Source organism: Pseudorasbora parva, chromosome 1, assembly GCF_024679245.1.
Source record: "Pseudorasbora parva isolate DD20220531a chromosome 1, ASM2467924v1, whole genome shotgun sequence".
Lineage (NCBI taxonomy): Eukaryota > Metazoa > Chordata > Actinopteri > Cypriniformes > Gobionidae > Pseudorasbora > Pseudorasbora parva.
This window is the reverse complement of record NC_090172.1, coordinates 46,529,803-46,548,684: the sequence shown is the minus strand read 5'-3', so window position 1 is coordinate 46,548,684 and position 18,882 is coordinate 46,529,803. Positions and strand designations below refer to the sequence as shown.

The following is an 18,882-nucleotide window of genomic DNA, read 5'->3' as shown; positions in this document are numbered from 1 at the left end:
GAAAACTCAGACCGTAGGCTTTGAAATCGCTCAGCCGTCTGACGAAGTCTACAAAACACCTGTCCTTATTTTAAAATGACTCTTATAAATGCTAGTCAGATTAATTAAACTTATTTGTATAGGCTACGGCGGATTATAGCACTATTAACATACGTGAAACTCTGTGAAAATGAACGACTTATAATGGACGTCTACCTGGAGTTCATTTAACACGAGCTGAAGAAGAAGTGATTCGATTGTGGACAAAAACGTTGATAGTTTCTTTGTAAGTATATGCTTTTGTTTGCTAAGTAGCATTTTTATTCTGCAAGGGCTGGTTGGTCAAAACTAAAGATTTACAATGGAATATTTTTTTTAAAGAGCGTCATTTCCGCTTTGGTGTTATGCTTAAAACACTAACCTGGGCACAGGTATCTAAGTCGTCATTATCTGCTGTCATTGCTGGGTTTTTTTTGGTACAAAGTGAAACTTTTAGTATCATTATTTGCACCTTTGCGTTCTAAAGTTACATTAAAGGCTTTCCTTTGTATCGGCGTATAACAATCTCTCTCTCTCTCTCTCTCTCTCTCTCTCTCTCTCTCTCTCTCTCTCTCTCTCTCTCTCTCTCTCTCTCTCTCTCTCTCAGTATATATAGACTGTAGATGAAATTTAGTGTTTATTAGGCTACTGCTGTCATCTGTATCATCTTTTGCAAATTTGTGTTTGCGTAAAAACAAAACAAAAATTCTCAACTCATTCTGAATATTGAGTGGCCAGGCAACCTTAAACTCTACAACAAATCTCAAATAACTGTGTTATAATAGTCCGTACTACTACTCTTTTAATTGGGAAATTAGTAATGTGTTGTGTGTAATGACCCATATAATTTATTTGTGACTAACTCTGTCAGTCACCTGCATATATTTGAGACTTTGTATCTTTTGTGAAGTTACACCTTTTGACAAAACATGCCAAACAAACAGAAGCTGTCATTTGTTTCAATGCACTGGGTGTGCACTCCTTCATAACTCTTTGCAAATGACCACTCTCTATCTGCTTTTAAGACTTTCAAGGTTTGAAACGTATTTGATTACAATAATGCTGTAGAATCTGTCTGATATATCAGTTCACACCCAGTTTCAGATGAGACTGTATGAAATGTGAGCTGAAACAACCAAGCATGGCTTTATCAAACAATTGTCATTAATGGCTAATATTTTATATTTAGTCCGAGGGCGTATCTAAGTGTAGGCACACTATACTGTTCATGTCCAGAAAGGGAATAAAAGCATCATCAAGTAGTCCATATGTGACATCAGTTAGTTAATTAGAGTCTCTTGAAGCATCAAAAATACATTTTGGTCCAAAAATAACAAAAACTACGACTTTATTCAGCATTGTCTTCTCTTCCGTGTTTGTTTTCAAACCTCAAATAAAGATTAAAACGGTCATGAATCAGCTCATTGATTCATGATTTGGATCGTGTGTCAAACTGCAGAAATCACGTGACATTGGCGAGTCGGATCCGCTGAATATAAAATATCTTAAACTGTGTTCTAAAGATGAACGGAGGTCTTATGGGTGTGGAACGACATTAGGGTGAGTCATTAAATACATAAATTTAATTTTGGGGGGAACTAACCCTTTAAAGTTGCAACTTGATAAAGGTGCAGTGTGTGTAGTATTTATGATGATATGTTGATAGAAATGCAATATAATATAAATAACTATGTTTTCAGTGGTATAGCCTTTAAAGATCTTACATAATGTACCACACATAATGTTTTATTCCATTAGAATGACCCATTTCTATCTCCATACACCGCGCGTCCCCTTACAGTGAAATCGTCATTTTGCGTCATTATGTTTCTACAGTATCCCTAAACGGACAAACTTTACAGAGCGCTAGTCACTCCCTGCTCTCTCAGACGACAAAATGTTTGTCCTATGTCAGCCCCCGTAGCTTCTCTAGGGGTGAGTGGTGGGTTATTGCAATTCACAACCTCACTGCTAGATGCCGCTAAAATTTACACACTTCACCTTTAAATGATAATGAGTTGCGTGATGATCTCTTACTGTCATCTGAAGATCATTTTTCTCTTGTTATTCGGGGTGTGGATTTTGGGTGTAGTTTTCAAATCTTATTTTGACACACTCAGGTTACCTGCTCAGACAAGCCCCCATAGTTTTAGAGCAGTCTCTTCAATCATACTGGCTGATTATTCACTAAAGGTCATGTGTCTGTCTGAGTTAGTCTATGTTGTCATAGTTCTGTAAACATGAGTGCAAAAAAGAGTGCAGAGAGTTTCTAGTTGTCTCTTTGTATGCATGATGATAAGAGTCGGAGGTTCGCATACATGTGAAGGCAACGACAGTGCTTGGCAGGCCAAAATATTTTGGAGGTTTCATTCTATTCTACAGAATCTGCACATAACTTTAAAACAATGCTTTGTGTTTCTTGTGAATACAGTATGAAAGTGTTAGAGGGGATTTCCTTGCCAATACAAACTAGTTAGAATACTTTAGTGAGGTATCCAGTGGCAATTCATAGCATAATTGCTTTATGAGTTTAATTGTTTTGAACAGGTAAATGATTCTCTTTTATGCACACATGCCTGAAGTGGTTGGCCACATGCCTTTCTCCACATTGGCGTCTGCTGAAAAAAAGTGGTTTGTTTGGTTTTTTTGTTTGGTATCTTCTCTGCTTCCTTGATCAGATTGTTTTGTCCCGCCTGTTGCTATGGTTGTATCACTGTCATACATTGCAGTTTCAGATAAAGTTGCAAATCCAGATACTTTGCAGCATGAAAAACAAAACTTTTATTCAAATTGTAAATGGGTTATAAACAGAAAGCGAGCAAAAGCTTTGTTTTTTATGCTGTGTTGAGCGGATTCTTCCTAACTTAAACACCTCTGACTGGCCATTGCATTCACATGCTCAATAGATATATGTCTTGGCTACAATGATCAAGACTTCAAAAACACGGAATATTTGCTACACAGAACACTTAAACAGATACACATGAGAGCGGTCTAAAGCAATATGAAAAACTGTTTTAAAAAATCTATGCATATGCAAAAAAGTTTCTTTTAGTTTCTTGACATCTTAATGTCAACATTTACTAATAGATTATTCAAATCAATAGTTGTATCGGTTAATATTACTTAATTTACCTGAGGCTGAGCTAACATGAACTAACTAGCAGTTATATTTTTATTAAATATTGTTAACAAAGATTTATAAATATTGTAACAAATGCATTGCTGATTGATTATTAAAGTTAGATAATGCATTAACTTATGTTATGACCAGGACATTATTGTAAAGTGTTAACAAAAATATTTTTAAATGTATTTATTTATCTAGTTTATTTAGCTGGTAATCCATACAGCTGAATTACAGTTGAAAATGACCTCCAGCAGCTAAACTGGCAATTTTTCAGATATTATTTATGCGCTCCATCCCTGTAAATAAACCTGAATAAAGTAAAAAAGGATTAGAGCACTGTGCACTTTAAGACTTTCTCAACAAAGCTTTCTCTTGTTTTTTTGGCTCGCTCGAAAAACCCAACTGGCATCCATAGCAAGATATTTGAATATAGAACAGGTGTATAGAGCTAGTTTTTATGAAAATAAATACAAAACTGGAAAGTTCCAGCCAGAAAAAAAAATTAAAGATATAAATAAAGTATGTCTTTCAATCGATTCATCCTCTCCAATTTTTTAGGTTTGTTGTACTTCCTTTTTTTTGATCTCATTGCTCTGTTTGTCTCTCAGAGTTGCTGTGGGACAGTCTAATAATGATGGATCATGACACTCAGTGGCTGTACCACCTTCTCGCTGACGTGCAGCTAGAGAGATTCTACCTAAGGATGCGAGATGGACTCAATATAACACGACTTGAACACCTGAACTACGTTAAAGAAGCAGATCTTGAACAGATTGGAATTAGTAAACCAGGTTTGTCTTGTCAAGCAGTTTTTTATTTATTTGAAGAATCATGTTATCAGAATCAGAATCTGAAAGAGCTTTATTGCCAAGTGTGCTTTCACACACAAGGATTTGTTTTAGTTGCTGAGCTTTCAGTGCAAATAAACAATACAAATACAACACAGTAAAAAAAAAATCTAAGAAGAAAAATATGAAGAAAAATATAAACAGTATAAGGTCACGTTTAGTCAGAAGTACATAGATTATGAGCATTTACAGTATTTGGGTGGAAAGAATAAATTTAAATAATATAAGTAATCACCTGAGTTTAAGAGATTGGATTTCAGTTCTAAATGTATGCCAAATATATGTATGTATGTATGTGTGTATGCATGTATGCATGTATATGCGTGTATGTGTACTGTATACATATACATCTACACACGTGTGTTTGTGTGTTCGAGCATGCATGCGTGCATGTATGTGTGTATTTCTGATTAGTACCTTTACAGTTTGCTAAGATACTTGTCAAAATTGCTAAGATACATTTCTTAAAACCTTCACTATTTTTTCACAATATTAAATACAAAACTACAATCACAAAACACCTAATTCTTCTTGGCAAAATCACAAAATCGGCTATACCATTTAACCTGCACTCAAAATCAAACAAAGCTTTTAGATCATACACACATAAATCAACATATAAACACTACAGATCATTCATTAAACACTACATCAAAAATGGACAACACAGCATTCAGAACATGTAGTTACAGAAATGTTTTTTCTTCCATTTTAATAATAACAATTGTATTAAAATGTTCAGCCATTGCGTGTTAACGTTGACAACTGTGTTGTAGTGGTGTTTAGCTTTTGCCATTTGTGTTTACTGTTTTCCAAAACGTGCATTACAGTGTAAAATGTGTTTTAATGTGTTTTAATCTGTGAGAATGTGTTTAGAGTTCTGCAGAAAGAGTACATGGGAATTACATGGTGTCTAACTACATGGACATATTTAAGGTTTTGCCAAATAAATAAAATATTTGGAAAATATATGTAGGCCAATGATAATTTGGTTGGCTTTAGTGTTTTGGCAAAGTTAGTTTTGTATTTATTGCAGTTTTGTATTTTTTTTCTTTTGTCAAAAGGACAGCGACGATTATGGGAAGCCGTCAAACGTTTCAAAACCAACATTCGACCAAGGTCATGGATGATGAAGGTATAGTATTTCGCATCTTTGCATACCCTCTCTGTTTATTAATTTATTTAGCCTTCCTGTGATCACCACTGTCTGTTTTCTGCTAGCCCTTCAATGGTCGCATCCCTGAGGGAAATGAGCAGTATAATGGTGTTGGGTCAGCCCAGGGGCCAGACACAGGCCGTGTACTTAGCTCTCTTATCCAGGACAGTGAACTGGTCTTTGGCGACAGGCTGGGGTCAGGTTCATTTGGGGTAGTTAGGAAAGCAGAATGGCATACACCAACTGGAAGAGTGGTGAGTACGCTATACCAAATATGAGTTCTATGTACTGTTTTTTTCTATCAAGAAGCTAAAAGGGATAGTTCACCAAAAAATGGGAAAAAAAAAGCCTATAATTTACTCACCCCCAAGTCATCCTATGTGTATATGACATTCAGAGTTATATTAAAAAAGCCATGGCTCTTCCGAGCTTTATAATGACAGTGGACATTTTCGAAGTCCATAAAAGTGCATCTATCCATCATATAACTGCTCCACACGGCTCCAGGGGGTTAATAAAGGCCTTCTAAAGTGAAGTGCGTTTGTGTAAGAGAAATATCCATATTTAAAACTTTATAGACTGAAATTACTAGCTTCTGGCGATCAGCAGTACATAAGTCGACTTACGGAGAAAGAGTAACCCCTGAAGTGATGCATAGGAGCATTGCAAGCTTTGACACCTCTTCTGGATAGGGCCGGGCAACACACTCAAGACTTCTAATTCATGACTGGTGTTTTGTTGTGCTCTATCCTCTGCGGCTCTCTTTTCGTCCTTACTCATGTGTCAAGGGTTGCTCTTTCACCATAAGTTGACTTGATGACTCCTGGAAATTAGTTATTTTAGTCTATAAAGTTTTAAATATGGATATTTTTCTTACACAAACGTGCCACTTTACTTCAGAAGGATGTATTAACCACCCGGAGCCGTGTGGAGCAGTTATATGATGATAGATGCAATTTTATGTAATTATAAAGCCATTGCACTGCCATTATAAAACTTTTTTATATATATCTCAGTTTTTTAGTCTGAAAGAAGAATGTAATATACACCTAGGATGACTTGAAGGTGAGTAAATCATGGGCTAATTTTAATTTTTAAGTAAACTTTTAAAAAAAACCATAGGACTAAATGTCACCCTAACTGTCTTGCTTTCCCTTTTTTAAGTTGCCTGTAGCAGTGAAAACCTTGAGGAGTGGATCATCCAGACAGGATGACATGGTGACTGATTTCCTCCAGGAAGTTACGGTCATGCAGTCTCTTGACCACCCCAACATTGTACACCTCTATGGTGTTGTCCTTACTCGTCCTCTTAAAATGGTAAACATAACTTTTTGTCTAAAATCATAATCTTTACTAATATTTGATTGCTTGAATCCATATACATATCCTATACATTACTTATTCCCGTTTCATATTTGTTTTATTGTAATTTAAGATATATATCAGTCCTGCTGATATTCGTAGTAAAACGCGATTGTGAGTGTAATATTGGGTTTTATATAATTTTAATATTACATTTTATATTGAGTAATTTACAGTTTAGATACAATATTGCCATTTATTACTACTTTTAAATTAAAGATTCATTCCTCAATGAATCCGTGTATTTTGAGTGATACACAATTTGATATCTATTTCAAATAAATGCAGTTCTTTTGAAATTTATATTCATCAAAGAAACTGGAAAAATGTTAAGCATTGATAATCATAATGCTGGTGATGCTAAGAAGGGTGATTATATATATACCTTTTATTTTGTATCAGGTAACAGAGCTGGCTCCTCTCGGTTCTTTATACGACACTCTGCGTCTACGACAGGGAGAATATCCTCTTTTACGGCTATGGCTCTTCAGCACACAAATTGCTGCAGGTATGGAGTACCTAGAGTCCAGACGCTTCATCCACAGAGACCTTGCTGCCCGAAATGTGTTCTTGGCTGCTAGAGAGCAAGTGAAGATCGGAGACTTTGGACTAATGAGAGGCTTGGATCAGAACAAAGACCATTATATCATGGCGGCACACAGACGCATCCCCTTCGCATGGTGAGAAGCTGAATTTAGGCACCAAAAAAAGTTCCACTATTACCCAGTTAGGTCAAGGATAGTAATTCCAGACTCCTTTCTGTAGGTGTGCTCCTGAGAGTTTGCGTGTGGGTTCTTTCTCTCATGCTTCGGATGTCTGGATGTTTGGTGTCACATTGTGGGAAATGTTCACTTACTGTGAGGAGCCCTGGTTGGGACTGTCTGGCAGACAGGTATATAGTTGGTTTGATGCAGTTAAAATGTAAAAAAATATTGTGTTCTGTTTACGAAGTGCAGCTGTAAATACCACTATTTACATTGATGACTAATTGATGTGTGTTGTGTTATAGATTTTGTATCGTGTAGAGCGGGAAGGTGAACGGTTGGAGAGACCTACAGACTGTCCACAGGAGTTGTACTATGTAATGCGTAAATGTTGGGCCTGCAGTCCTGCTGACCGACCAACCTTCTCACAGCTCACCACAATGGTAGCAGATGTAGGTGTTAAAACTCTGCCTCTCATAAAACTTATGAAAAATTCATTAAAGGTGCTGTATGTATGTTTTTGACTGCACTAAGGCAGAAATGCAGATAAATCAACTCATCAACTTACAGTGTTTGAGTCTCCTCGACCCTCCTTTGTCAATTGACTGTTTGCAAAGACCTTCCCCCTTTAGTTACTGTTGCTATGTCCGACAAGCTGCACTCTCACACCACACACACTCACACAATGAACAACACATTACGGCGTAAAGAGGATACTGACATTGGAATGACAGGCAGGACCGAGGAGGCCCCCTTTGGCCCCACTTTATATTAGGTGGCCTAAATAAAAAGGTGACATCAAAAATAAGTACAATGTACTTACTGTGTTCAAATTGTACTGCAAAGCACTTTTGCTGATATTGAGGTGGGAAAGGGGTAGAGTTAGGGCCAGGTGTGGTGGTGTGGGTCAGTTTAAGGGTAGGGTTAGGTGTAAGGGAAGTGCCAACTGTGCAATTACAAATGTAACTACAGAAATTAATTACAGACGTAATTACATGCAGGCATTTATAAAAATGTAAGTACAATGTAAGTACACAATAAGTGCATTGTAGCAAATGATTAATTAAAATGTTAGTACATAGTAGTTAAGGCCATCTAATATAAAGTGGGTCTCTACTTTTAATATGAAACGATGTCTCAACCCTAATTTTTTTTTTTTCAAGAAATGTAAACCATAAATACCGTTTTGTGGCTCTTTAACATGTGGAGACAGATCTCTGTAGCGTTGTAGCTGTTTTGTGAACCAATCATCTCTGCGGATGGTGGATTGTGATTGGTCAATCAAACTGTCTGTGAAGGGTGAATTGCGCCCGTGTCTTCAAATTGGCAACTTGCGCGAGCATTTAGTCTGAGGAGGAGAGGAGGGTGGGGCGGGGCAGACGGGGCAAATATTATTTTGAATTTGGACTGCAGTACCCATTTCAACCACTAGCTACCATGCGTACATACTGCACCCTTTATATACACTACTGTTAAAAAGTTTGGGGTCAGTAAGCGTGTATGTTTTCATCTTATATTTAATCTTACCAACTCCAATATTTTGAACAGTACCGCTTGTGCTATTGATATTACAAAAGATGTATTTAAATTCAGGCTCCTCAGTAGCACTGTTTTCTCCTGGTTTTGGCACTGTGTTAAATGTGTACTATAAATAATAAATGGTACACACAAAATGTATTTTCTCTAATTTATCTTTTTAATGTATTTACAGGCACAGCCAATGGAGATTTGTGCAGTGAAGGATCTCATAGATCCCAGAAAACTCTGTCTACAAGCTAATGATGTAGTGACTGTAATAGACCATGGGTAAGAGCATGGGTATAATTTTAAATCATTTTTTTTCTCTTTTGCTTGATTTTTATTTTTATTTTAATTTAAATTTATTTTTTCTTTCTTTTATTTACCCTTTTCTTTTTGTTTATTTAAAAAAAACCTATTAATTTTCTATATTATCTATTTCCTTTACCTTATGCTCTTTGACAGTATTGTGAACAGTAATGCCAATAAATCTTATAGTTGACGGATGAAGGTTGTGAGTAATTATTAACCCTTCACCCCTCCCTTTGACTTTGAAGCATTCCATTCATAGTTGAACCCCTAATTTCAATCAACATGAGACAGACTGTCATGCAAACCACAAATGGACAGTATAAAAAATTCAATGGGGTGACAACAAATGAATCATTATAACTTTATAATTACACCTTTATACAGTTTACATATGTGTAATTTCATACTATTAATTAGCATGTGCAATATGCACTAACAGATAGATTTTACAATAAATTGAGATATCTGCAAATTAAGAACACAGATGTTAAAGCAGGCAAAGACTTGTCAGTTTCAAGGAAAGGTGCTGTGGATTATTCATCTAAATGCATTTGTAAAAGTAGTCTTAGATGCTATAAAACTGACTGACTGCACTTTGAATTGTGTATTTTCTGTGATCTTCTGTTTCGTCATAGGCTGGAAATGTCTGAGTGGAAGGGGCAAAACCAGAGAACTCTAAGTGTCGGCTTGTTCCCCCCTATGTTAGCTGCCCCTGCTCTCACAGCAGCTTCTCCTGTGCCTGATCTGCCACGCAGCTGGGGCACCCCAGAACGAACAGATGAGTGAGTGACATTTTAAATGATATTGCAAAGTGTTGAATTCACAAAACAGCTGAATGTCACTCTAATGAGACTGTTTATGTGACTTTTGCCATTCTATGTGAACTTTTCAGCACCAGACGTTGGAGGATTCCAATAGCAAGAGAGAAGCCAAGCTCAAACCTGAAGAAAATGTCAGGTTAGAACTTAAAATATACTATAACAAATGTCACACAGGCCACATTTACACTGCAGGTCTTGATGCATAATTCCGATTTGGTGACTATATCCGATTTTTTGGTCGACCCGCTTACATCATCTTTTAAAAGTGACCCATATCCAATATTTGCATTTACACTCTACACTGGTGAAACAGCCCAAGATGTTCTGACTCGGAAAAGAAAGTAAAACGGCGCGATAATGCAATGGACACAGACAAAATGATTATTATTCAATGTTTTGCTTTCCACACATCTCTAAATGTCATCAAAGCATTTCTCTCGTAAGGCGGAGAAAAAGAGGAGAGCCCTTAATCTCGCAGTTCGTGTTCACCTCAGTTGACGTCATTCGCCTCTGTCCCTTTTTCAATGACATACGACTTGCATTTACTGGGGAATATCCGTTTTGACTGCTTACATGGCAGATGCAAATGCACGTATCAGATTCAGATTTATTACCACATTTAAGTGTGGTCTGGATCTGATCTCAGGATATCGGAATCCATGCGTTTTTTTCCTGCAAACACGTTCACATGTCATATCCAAACTGTGCCACATGCGGTGAACCATGAACTATGCAGTGTAAATGGGGCCATATTAACATTTGACTATTGTTTAAGGCCTGAACTTACTACAAAAGAGATTATTGTCTTGTACACATACACTAGCATTGAAAAGGTATCGGTCGGCAAGATATTTTTTGGAAAAAAATTAATTCCTGTATTCTTAAAGGATTAATTTATTTGATCAAAAAGTGCCAATAAAGACTGTTACATTGTTACAAATAAATGCTGTTATTTGAACTTTCTATTTGTAAAATAATTCTGCAAAACATTTCAACCAAAATATTATGCAATATTTAAAAAAAAAAACTAAAAATGTAGCTTTGCCAAATAAATTCAGCTGTGCTGAGCCTAAGAGACAAAATCATTAAAAAATGTTTTACCAACCCTCAAATTTTGAATGATAGTGTATCTAATCCCATTCTGTGTCTTACTCTCAATCCTCAGGCCTATCGATAAGCCTGGAGTCCATCCTTGGTGTTTCACAGGACAAAGTTCATGGTGCTGGTGGGAATACAGCTCTAAGACCCGATCCACGCAGACTCATGCAGAGTAATTTGATGAAAGACCCCCGCAGGTTTAGTGATGCTGTTGTCATCCCACCTCCACGCCCACCACCCCCCAACATCAAATGCATCAGCCCACCTACCACCAGCTTTAAAACCCAGATGATGATCCATGATCGGAGAATAGTAAACTCAGCTCAAACTCATCCACAGCTACAGACACAGTTCCAATTCCATCCACAGCAGCAGTGTTTTGGAACTAACAACCTTGTCAGGATGGCACATCTGGCCAAGTCAAGCCCTCAGTTAGATGATGGCCTTGAGAAAGTGAAGGAGAGAGAAAAGGAGCAAGAGAAAGAAAGAGAGCGGGAGAAGGGAAGGGAGAGGTATCCACCGCAAGTTGACAAGGAAGCAGTCATAGCGCAAGTATGCCTATTTCTTCATGTTCAACAATTTTGCTTTGTTTTATAAATGTGATTTCAGTACTAATATAATTTTTAAATAAAGAACTGACAAATATATTTTTTATATATAACCAGTTTGTGGTCAGTAAGGTTTAAACAACTCCCCCACTCGTTGTTTTGTAGATTTAATCCCGTTATCTCGACAGTAGAACCAGCATACTATTCCACCCCCGTTCTCTACCTCCAAACTCAAGGTGTTCTTTGCCCTTCACCATATTGGTTCTGCCACCACTCATTTAGTTTTATCCATATCCACCACGATGCTAGCTTTAACTGTTCAAAATGTTCTACCAGGCGCCAATCACAAGCAGTACAAGGGTCCTCCACAGCACCGACCCTTTGAAAAACCCCTGCAGCCAACCTCCACCAACAGTTTCCTAGCCCCCTAACCTTTCTGTTGGAACTCGAGAATTGATGCCTCATCTTTTTTAAGATTACACTCATGCGGTTATTCCATCCTTTCTTCTCAGGGTATTGTCAGCTCAAATAAGAAATACCTGCTTCTTCTGGAAATTTGAGCTGCTTCTTAAAGGGTCATGAAACCCTAAAACACTTTTTTTGAGATGTAAACAGATATGAATAGGCTGCACATCATTGAAAACACTAAGGGTACTCATTAATGGTATTCATATGTGAAAAAAGTTATTTTTGCATTTTTCAGAGCGATTTCTGTCTTCCGGTTTGAAAAGTTTAGTCGGAGCAACGTCACAAATGCTGACGTCGGCGCGGCCTTTTCGGCCCCAGTATGGGCTGCTGGGCACATGCTGACGTTGACCGCTCTGAGCAATTCCCGATATATATTCATGACATGAAGCTCATTCAGTCCAATCCCTGCACTGTAGTATGCGTACAAGATAATTTAGTTAATATGCATGAGACAGTCACTTCTGTCAGGTGCCACTCGTATGCCATCTGTCACTCGTATGCCATCATTATTGTTGAGATATGCCACGTCCTCTCCGTTTTATTTGTGGTCACAGCCATGCACTAAACCGCATGTGTTCGGGCTCTTAGTGAAACAGTGTGCATATTTGGACAAATATAGATTTAGCTGCCGAGTGACCGCGCGGATCGTCACGGCAACCCAGCGCGCGTCGCTCTGTGCTTCAGATGCGCGGTCGAGACTAGCCTCAAACCCCTTCGCTTTTACCCCGATCTAGAATTACACATCTCTATCACATCGCATGTTGGGTGGTTCACGTTCTCTTATCACGTCGGCGCGTTGTTCATCTTGCCAAACAGCGTGCATATTTGGACAAATACAGTTTTATCACGTTTGCAAAATATTTCGTCATGCATAACATTTATTTTCATTTCTCACTGAATTATGCTGGTTTGAAAAGCTGAATGATTTGCGATCTCTGCTGCACGCCACTCATAGCTCTCTCATTCGCTGTACTCATCCCTCATTTAATCTCACTGCTGCTGTTGGTATCGCTAATCTTAATGCACCTACTGACACTCCCCTATTTATGCAAACCATTCCCTCTTTCCACACAATACCATCCCACCTTTTCACAGTCGACCACTCCCCTTTTAAGAAGCTTTTTCAAATTGAAGGTGTGAAAAAACACCGCTGCAGCAGGGGGGTTTCATGACCCTTTAAGGTCTGCCCGCATCTCCCAGTTGTTTGCCGTGGCCAGGACTCCTTAATCCTCATCTCTGTTGTTGCTCTCTCCCCAGCTGAATGAAATAAGGCCCCATAAGAAGTTGTTTTGGCTTTCTCCTTCCCTGGTCCATCCCAGCAGCCCACTGAGTTAAAATTTTGTCATGTCGGCAACAACATTTCCCATGCATCAAACTTGACCTGCACGAGGAGAGGACTTGCTCAATTTATAGTGTGCAGTTGTGACCCGTTCTGACATCAATGTCTGCCTGACTTTTGTGTTTTTACTGTCTTGCAGCACCATTGCCTGCCATGTTTTTGTTACCTTATACTCTTCTACCACTGATGTTACTGGCAGCTGCAGCTTCCTGCCTGTACTATACAGGTCTATGGAAGCTTTTTGGAACACCCAACCATCTCCTCAAATAGTTGTTCATCTTTCTATCTAACCTCTCCATAGTAGAGACCGGTATTTCATAAATAAGCAGTGGCCAGAGCACTAGTACTCCATGCTGGTATCCTCGGGTAAGCCACTCTTTTCCAGGGTTGTCTTCCAAGTTTCAACTTCCTTAAACATTTCCATCACATTCTGCTTTTTTTTTTTAAAATGGAGGTCTGCCTGTACCACTTCTCCAAGCTCTTCACTGTTTTTTCTTGAACTGTTTGAATGGTGTCCTGTTTGATCTTAAAGCTAAAAATGTCCTGGACATGACTCCTCCTCAACACCAAACTTCTTGAATTTGCAGGTTTAAATTCAGTACTTGCCAAATTGGCAAGCTCAACCAAGCATCCATCTAGCTTCAGGTACAGATCTTTCCGTAATAGTCAAGTCATCCATGAATGCTCTGATGGGCACCTGTTGGGTGCTATTTACCAGTCCTACATCCTGATGTTAGTAATCGGCTAACTTTCCAAGGAGTTTCCTTGCTGCTGAGAACAAAATGGCTGAGATTGTACACCTTATGACAATACCCACCTCTAGCCTCTGCCAGTCAGTGGTAAATTTCCCACTGGTGAAAAGCGCTGCAGGAGCTTCTGGAAGTGGACTGGGACATGGTTGGACTTCAGTGTTATATTTGGGGTATTGTTTCATATGTAGGTCAAGCCACAGAACTGTCAAGATACCATGGTTTCTATTTGCATCTTAAATGATTTTAGAGATTATGCTGGTGTGCTCTAGCCTGACAAGCCAGACCCACATCAAGATGTTTGGTCTGGAAACTCACCATAGACAGGGCTCAATCCGAGGGGCGGGATAAGCGGTTGTCTTTCCCACTCTCTCTGCACGCGATAGGATAGCGCTACACCAACCAGAGCAACGAAGGTGAAGCAGAGCTCGCTGACAGATTAAACATTCGCCATATCCGGTCGGCTAAACTCCGAACACATCTTCCCTTTTTAAGAATGACTTCAGTGCCGTTCTTTGTTCTTTTCTCAGAGAAAAGCTTAACTCCAAGTCTTCCAGAGTCGCGGTCAAAGCTGATTCAAAAGACCGCCGTTCACCAGTTTTTGTGTTTACTAGAAGCAGCAAACGCAACTCGGCCGTCGTCATTATGGCCCCGCCCGCCGACTCTATACACGACGTGATTGGCCCGTCCAGATTGTGAGGAATACAGCTCAGAAGGGTATTGAGAGTTCCTAGACGACACTTGCGGGCAGATTAAATTTGCTGCCGCTAGGGTGCGTCTAGATTTCTAGGCTAGGTTTGCTCAAGATAACCAGGAACCCCCCTTTTTGAACTAATGTTTCCAAATACTCAGTATCCAACAAATAAAAATCCACAAAAAGATCTTGCCCTCCCCATTGAGTGGTGATATCAGTGGAATTTTCATCCTTAGAGATAAAACATCAATTAGCAACAATGTAATTGGCAGCAAGGAAGATCTTCCACCACTTTCAGTAACCTCCAGAGGGCTACCTGCACCTTTCACATCGGTATACCGTTTGGTCCTGGGGCTGATCTTCATCTGGCTTTCTTAAGGAAGTTGTTTATTTCCTGCCAAGTTGGTTCCTTAAGTCCAAAAGAAACAACTGGTTCCACTGGTTTGATGCGCTTCTTCATCTCCTCCAAGCTCTCCAAGCTGTCACTATAAACTTGACTAAAATGTTACTCCACCTTTTCCTTTGTGCTTCCAAATCTCCTGATCTTTTGCCACCCAGAAGTTTTGACAGATACTTGAATGGATCTCTAATAAAAATCTTCCTTTCCTTCATCTGTTGCCTCCTGTCTCTAAAGCCTAGTTCAGACTGCATGATTTTCAAACTTGTCGGGTCACTGCTCTTTTCACACTAATTTACTACATTGTGTGTATTTACCACAGTATGCAAACAATACATTTCTATAATGAAGCGCAGATGTGAATTGAAAACAACATTCAAATGCACTGCAAACGGTGAGCATGCATCGCTCGTCACTTCAAGTGTTGTGTAATTATTCTTAACTCTGACATGCTCATCTTCCGAAAATATTGCCAACGATCTATCAGGTAATAATGGCATGCACACAATGTCAGTACAGCTAACTACGGCAGCTGGTTTAGTCCAAAAATGATTAGTACTTTTGCATTTGGTTCTGTTCGAGGTCAGATCACGTTCTCACCACAAACAAACCTGTTCCAGAGTTTGTTTGAAAGTGTACTGAGACCACCTCTTCAAGGAGGTCTCGGCACGCTTGTTTGGTCTGCTTTTGGTGCGCACCCGAGTGCAATTTGCTGCTTTCACACCTGACCAAACGAACCGCACTAAAGAGGGAAACGAACTCTAGTACGATTCAACCAAACTAAATGAGGCAGGTGTGAATGCACCCTAAATAGCACTAAGGTCCCCCCACCCACATCTCCTGCAATCAATGCTTCTAGCACCTGGTCATAATCAATCGTAATCAAACATATCCCAGTCCTTTGCTGCTGAGGTGGGTCAGTTCACTGGCTCTTTCCAGGCATCTCCTACACTAGTGTTCTGCAATGCTTGTGCGTCCTGAGTGTCTTCACTCTCCCTCTGGTGTCTTATCCCCGCAGATATTTCGACGATGCCGTTTCTGCCACCCACATCATCACATGCCTAGAGATTCTGGGGACTGTGGTTTTGTCTCCTGCCCTAGACTCCTGCCTCTATCCACATTGCCCCGAGCATTGCACACTAATGGTAGATTTATGAGCACTTCGTCTTTGACTGGAGTGTCTTCAGACATCTTTTTTCATTTCTTCTCACATCTGCAGACTCAGAATGCATTGCTTGGGTCTTCCCGAATGTAATCATTTACCATTTAAATTCTTGCACCCTGAAACTATACAAGTTGATACCATTATGACTAAAAGTTTGCCAAGTGGTATTTCCTACTAAAGCAAGATGGTTTTTGACTTTGGTAAGTTTATCTATAGTAGACTGGTGGGAAGAGGCCTTGGATGGCAACATGCCTATTGCCTAACAGTGTTGGGAAAGCTTTTAAAAGTAATGTATTACAATATTGCATTACTCCCTAAAAAGTAAGCAATCCCATTACTAAGTTACTTTTTATGGGAAGTAATTCATTACATTACTGTTGCTATACTTTTTCACCCCTGGGCTGGGCTTGCTTATTTGTTTTTTATTTTTTATTTAAAAAAAGTTATATCTTTGGTAAAGTAAAGGCCCTTAAGCCAGGGATACATCAAGCCCAACGATCAGGCAGTTTTTAAGTGTTGCCGTTTTTTATTTTTTGGCCAATCCAACATGTAGAATCGATGTTGGGCCACCAATGCGTTAAGCAAGTGCTGGATTGTTTATGGTTTGTATACCCACAATCTTTTGATTTTGCTTTTCCTTTTTGTACAACAAATATATCTGCTTAAATAGACAGTTATCTTCTTTACACGCAGGCACACAACGTGCGTGCTAGTTGACTGTCGCCTGTAGTCCTTTTGGTGTTTTCAGGTGCCGACTTTCACCTGCGCTAGTTCATTGGTGTCGGTTTGGTGTGTCCCTACCTTTTCACAGCAAAACCTAAGGCTGAAAAAAATGCTAATTCTCACCTGTACAGTAGAGGGTGCTGCCAGTTTCAATTCTAGAAGAAGAGGATGCAGGAGAAAATTCAACACTTTTCAGCAATAATATATTTGTTATTTAACTATTTAATTACTGCAGGTTTGCATAATATTAATTTCACTGTTTTTATTCATTTTGAGAAACACTCAATCTGTTATTGTGCAAGTGAGATGAGTAAATGCATACTCACATTTAGTCTAGAACTACAATAATCATCATTTTTACACAGCGCACACAACGCCTCTGCACTTCTGATTTCTGTCGGCATGGGGACGGGAGTGGTGTCAGTCAGTCAAAACAAAGTAATTTGGGTTGCTTTCATGAAAAAAATCATATTTTGTAAATGTATAATGTGTTACTAGATTTACTAGTTACTGGAAAAAGTAATTTGATGAATTAAACTTGCGTTACTCCAACACTAATGCCCAGTGCATTTTGGGTTTTCCATAACAGCCTTTTCCTGTTTTCTCTAGCCAGGTAGCAGTGATTTAAAAAATAAATAAAATAAAAATAAAATTCTGCTAAAAAATAAAAGTTTTATTGAAAACCCATTTTGCCAGTGGTAAAGTCCTTGAAGCACCAAATCATCATATTAAAATGGTTTGTGAAGGATCATGTGACACTGATGACTGAAGTGCATGATGCTGAAAATTCAGCTTTGCCATCACAGGAATAAATTATATTTTAAATAAATTAAAATGGGTTTACTTTTTTGTTTAATTATTATTATTATTTTGTTGTATAACGCCATTCTCTTTTATCATCAGGTTCAGGAGGCAGTACATGGAGTGACTATTGAGGAGGTTCAGAGAGCTCTGCATCGCAATGACTGGAATCCTGTGCGGGCGGAACAGCAGCTTAAGGTAATGGAGAATGAACTCTTGTTCATAGTAAATCATTTTAAACATTGAATACATTACTTTGATATTCAGTGTCATTCACTGTCATTCTTTTGGGTTTTCCATCATCAGACAGACCAGCTGTATCATATGAATCAGTGCTCTCGTGAGGAATGTCAAAAAATCCTTGCCCGCTACAACTGGGACCTGCACGTGGCAAGCCGTTACATCTTCCGACAGATTAAAGACAGAGAAAGAACTGCACCGGATAGACGAGGAGACAGAGCTTAACGCAAGACAATATTAACAGTTAAGATTGTTCATACTTTTTTTGTGATATCACTGAATTGCCAAGAGGTCATACAAAAACCCTGTTTTCCTACCCTGAATGCGTTTCCATTCACTTCCATTGTGAAACATTTAGTGACTGTATTATTTTTGATTGATAAATTGGTGATGTCAGTTGTTATTTTACATCTGTTTGGAAAGACAGCATAATTGTTGGTATTAAATGCAGAATGTTTTTAACAGATGCCATTACAGTTGCCATTGTGACTGCTTATTGTTAATTTACAATTGTTTGTATTCAAATAGTTTTGTTAAATTTTAAATGTGTAAAAATTCAGTGAAACTGTGTAAATGTATATGATGATATATGGAATGTTAGAAATATTTTTATCTGTTTAAGAAATTGCATTTCTTTATTTTCTGATGTTCATACAATTATTAGAAATTAAAACATGCATTGTTTTACAAATTGTTTGAACAAAAATTGTTTCTGCAATTGTAAAGCATGTTAAGCCTGTGCTTGTAACATATTGTGACATTAAAACAAGACCTCAAAGGGTACAAGAATA

At 38.5% G+C, this 18,882-nt stretch overlaps 1 protein-coding gene across 1 annotated transcript; it reads left to right on the top strand.

Moving 5' to 3' along the window:
- On the top strand, positions 1-18,882 carry tnk1 (tyrosine kinase, non-receptor, 1). Its single transcript, XM_067442953.1, has 14 exons — positions 1-265; positions 3,757-3,939; positions 5,061-5,131; positions 5,218-5,406; positions 6,317-6,469; positions 6,917-7,194; positions 7,280-7,406; positions 7,524-7,670; positions 8,930-9,024; positions 9,684-9,830; positions 9,941-10,005; positions 11,035-11,519; positions 17,954-18,049; positions 18,158-18,882. Exons 2-14 carry the CDS (start codon positions 3,780-3,782, stop codon positions 18,314-18,316), a joined length of 2,172 nt encoding a protein of 723 aa, XP_067299054.1. The 5' UTR covers positions 1-265; positions 3,757-3,779; the 3' UTR covers positions 18,317-18,882.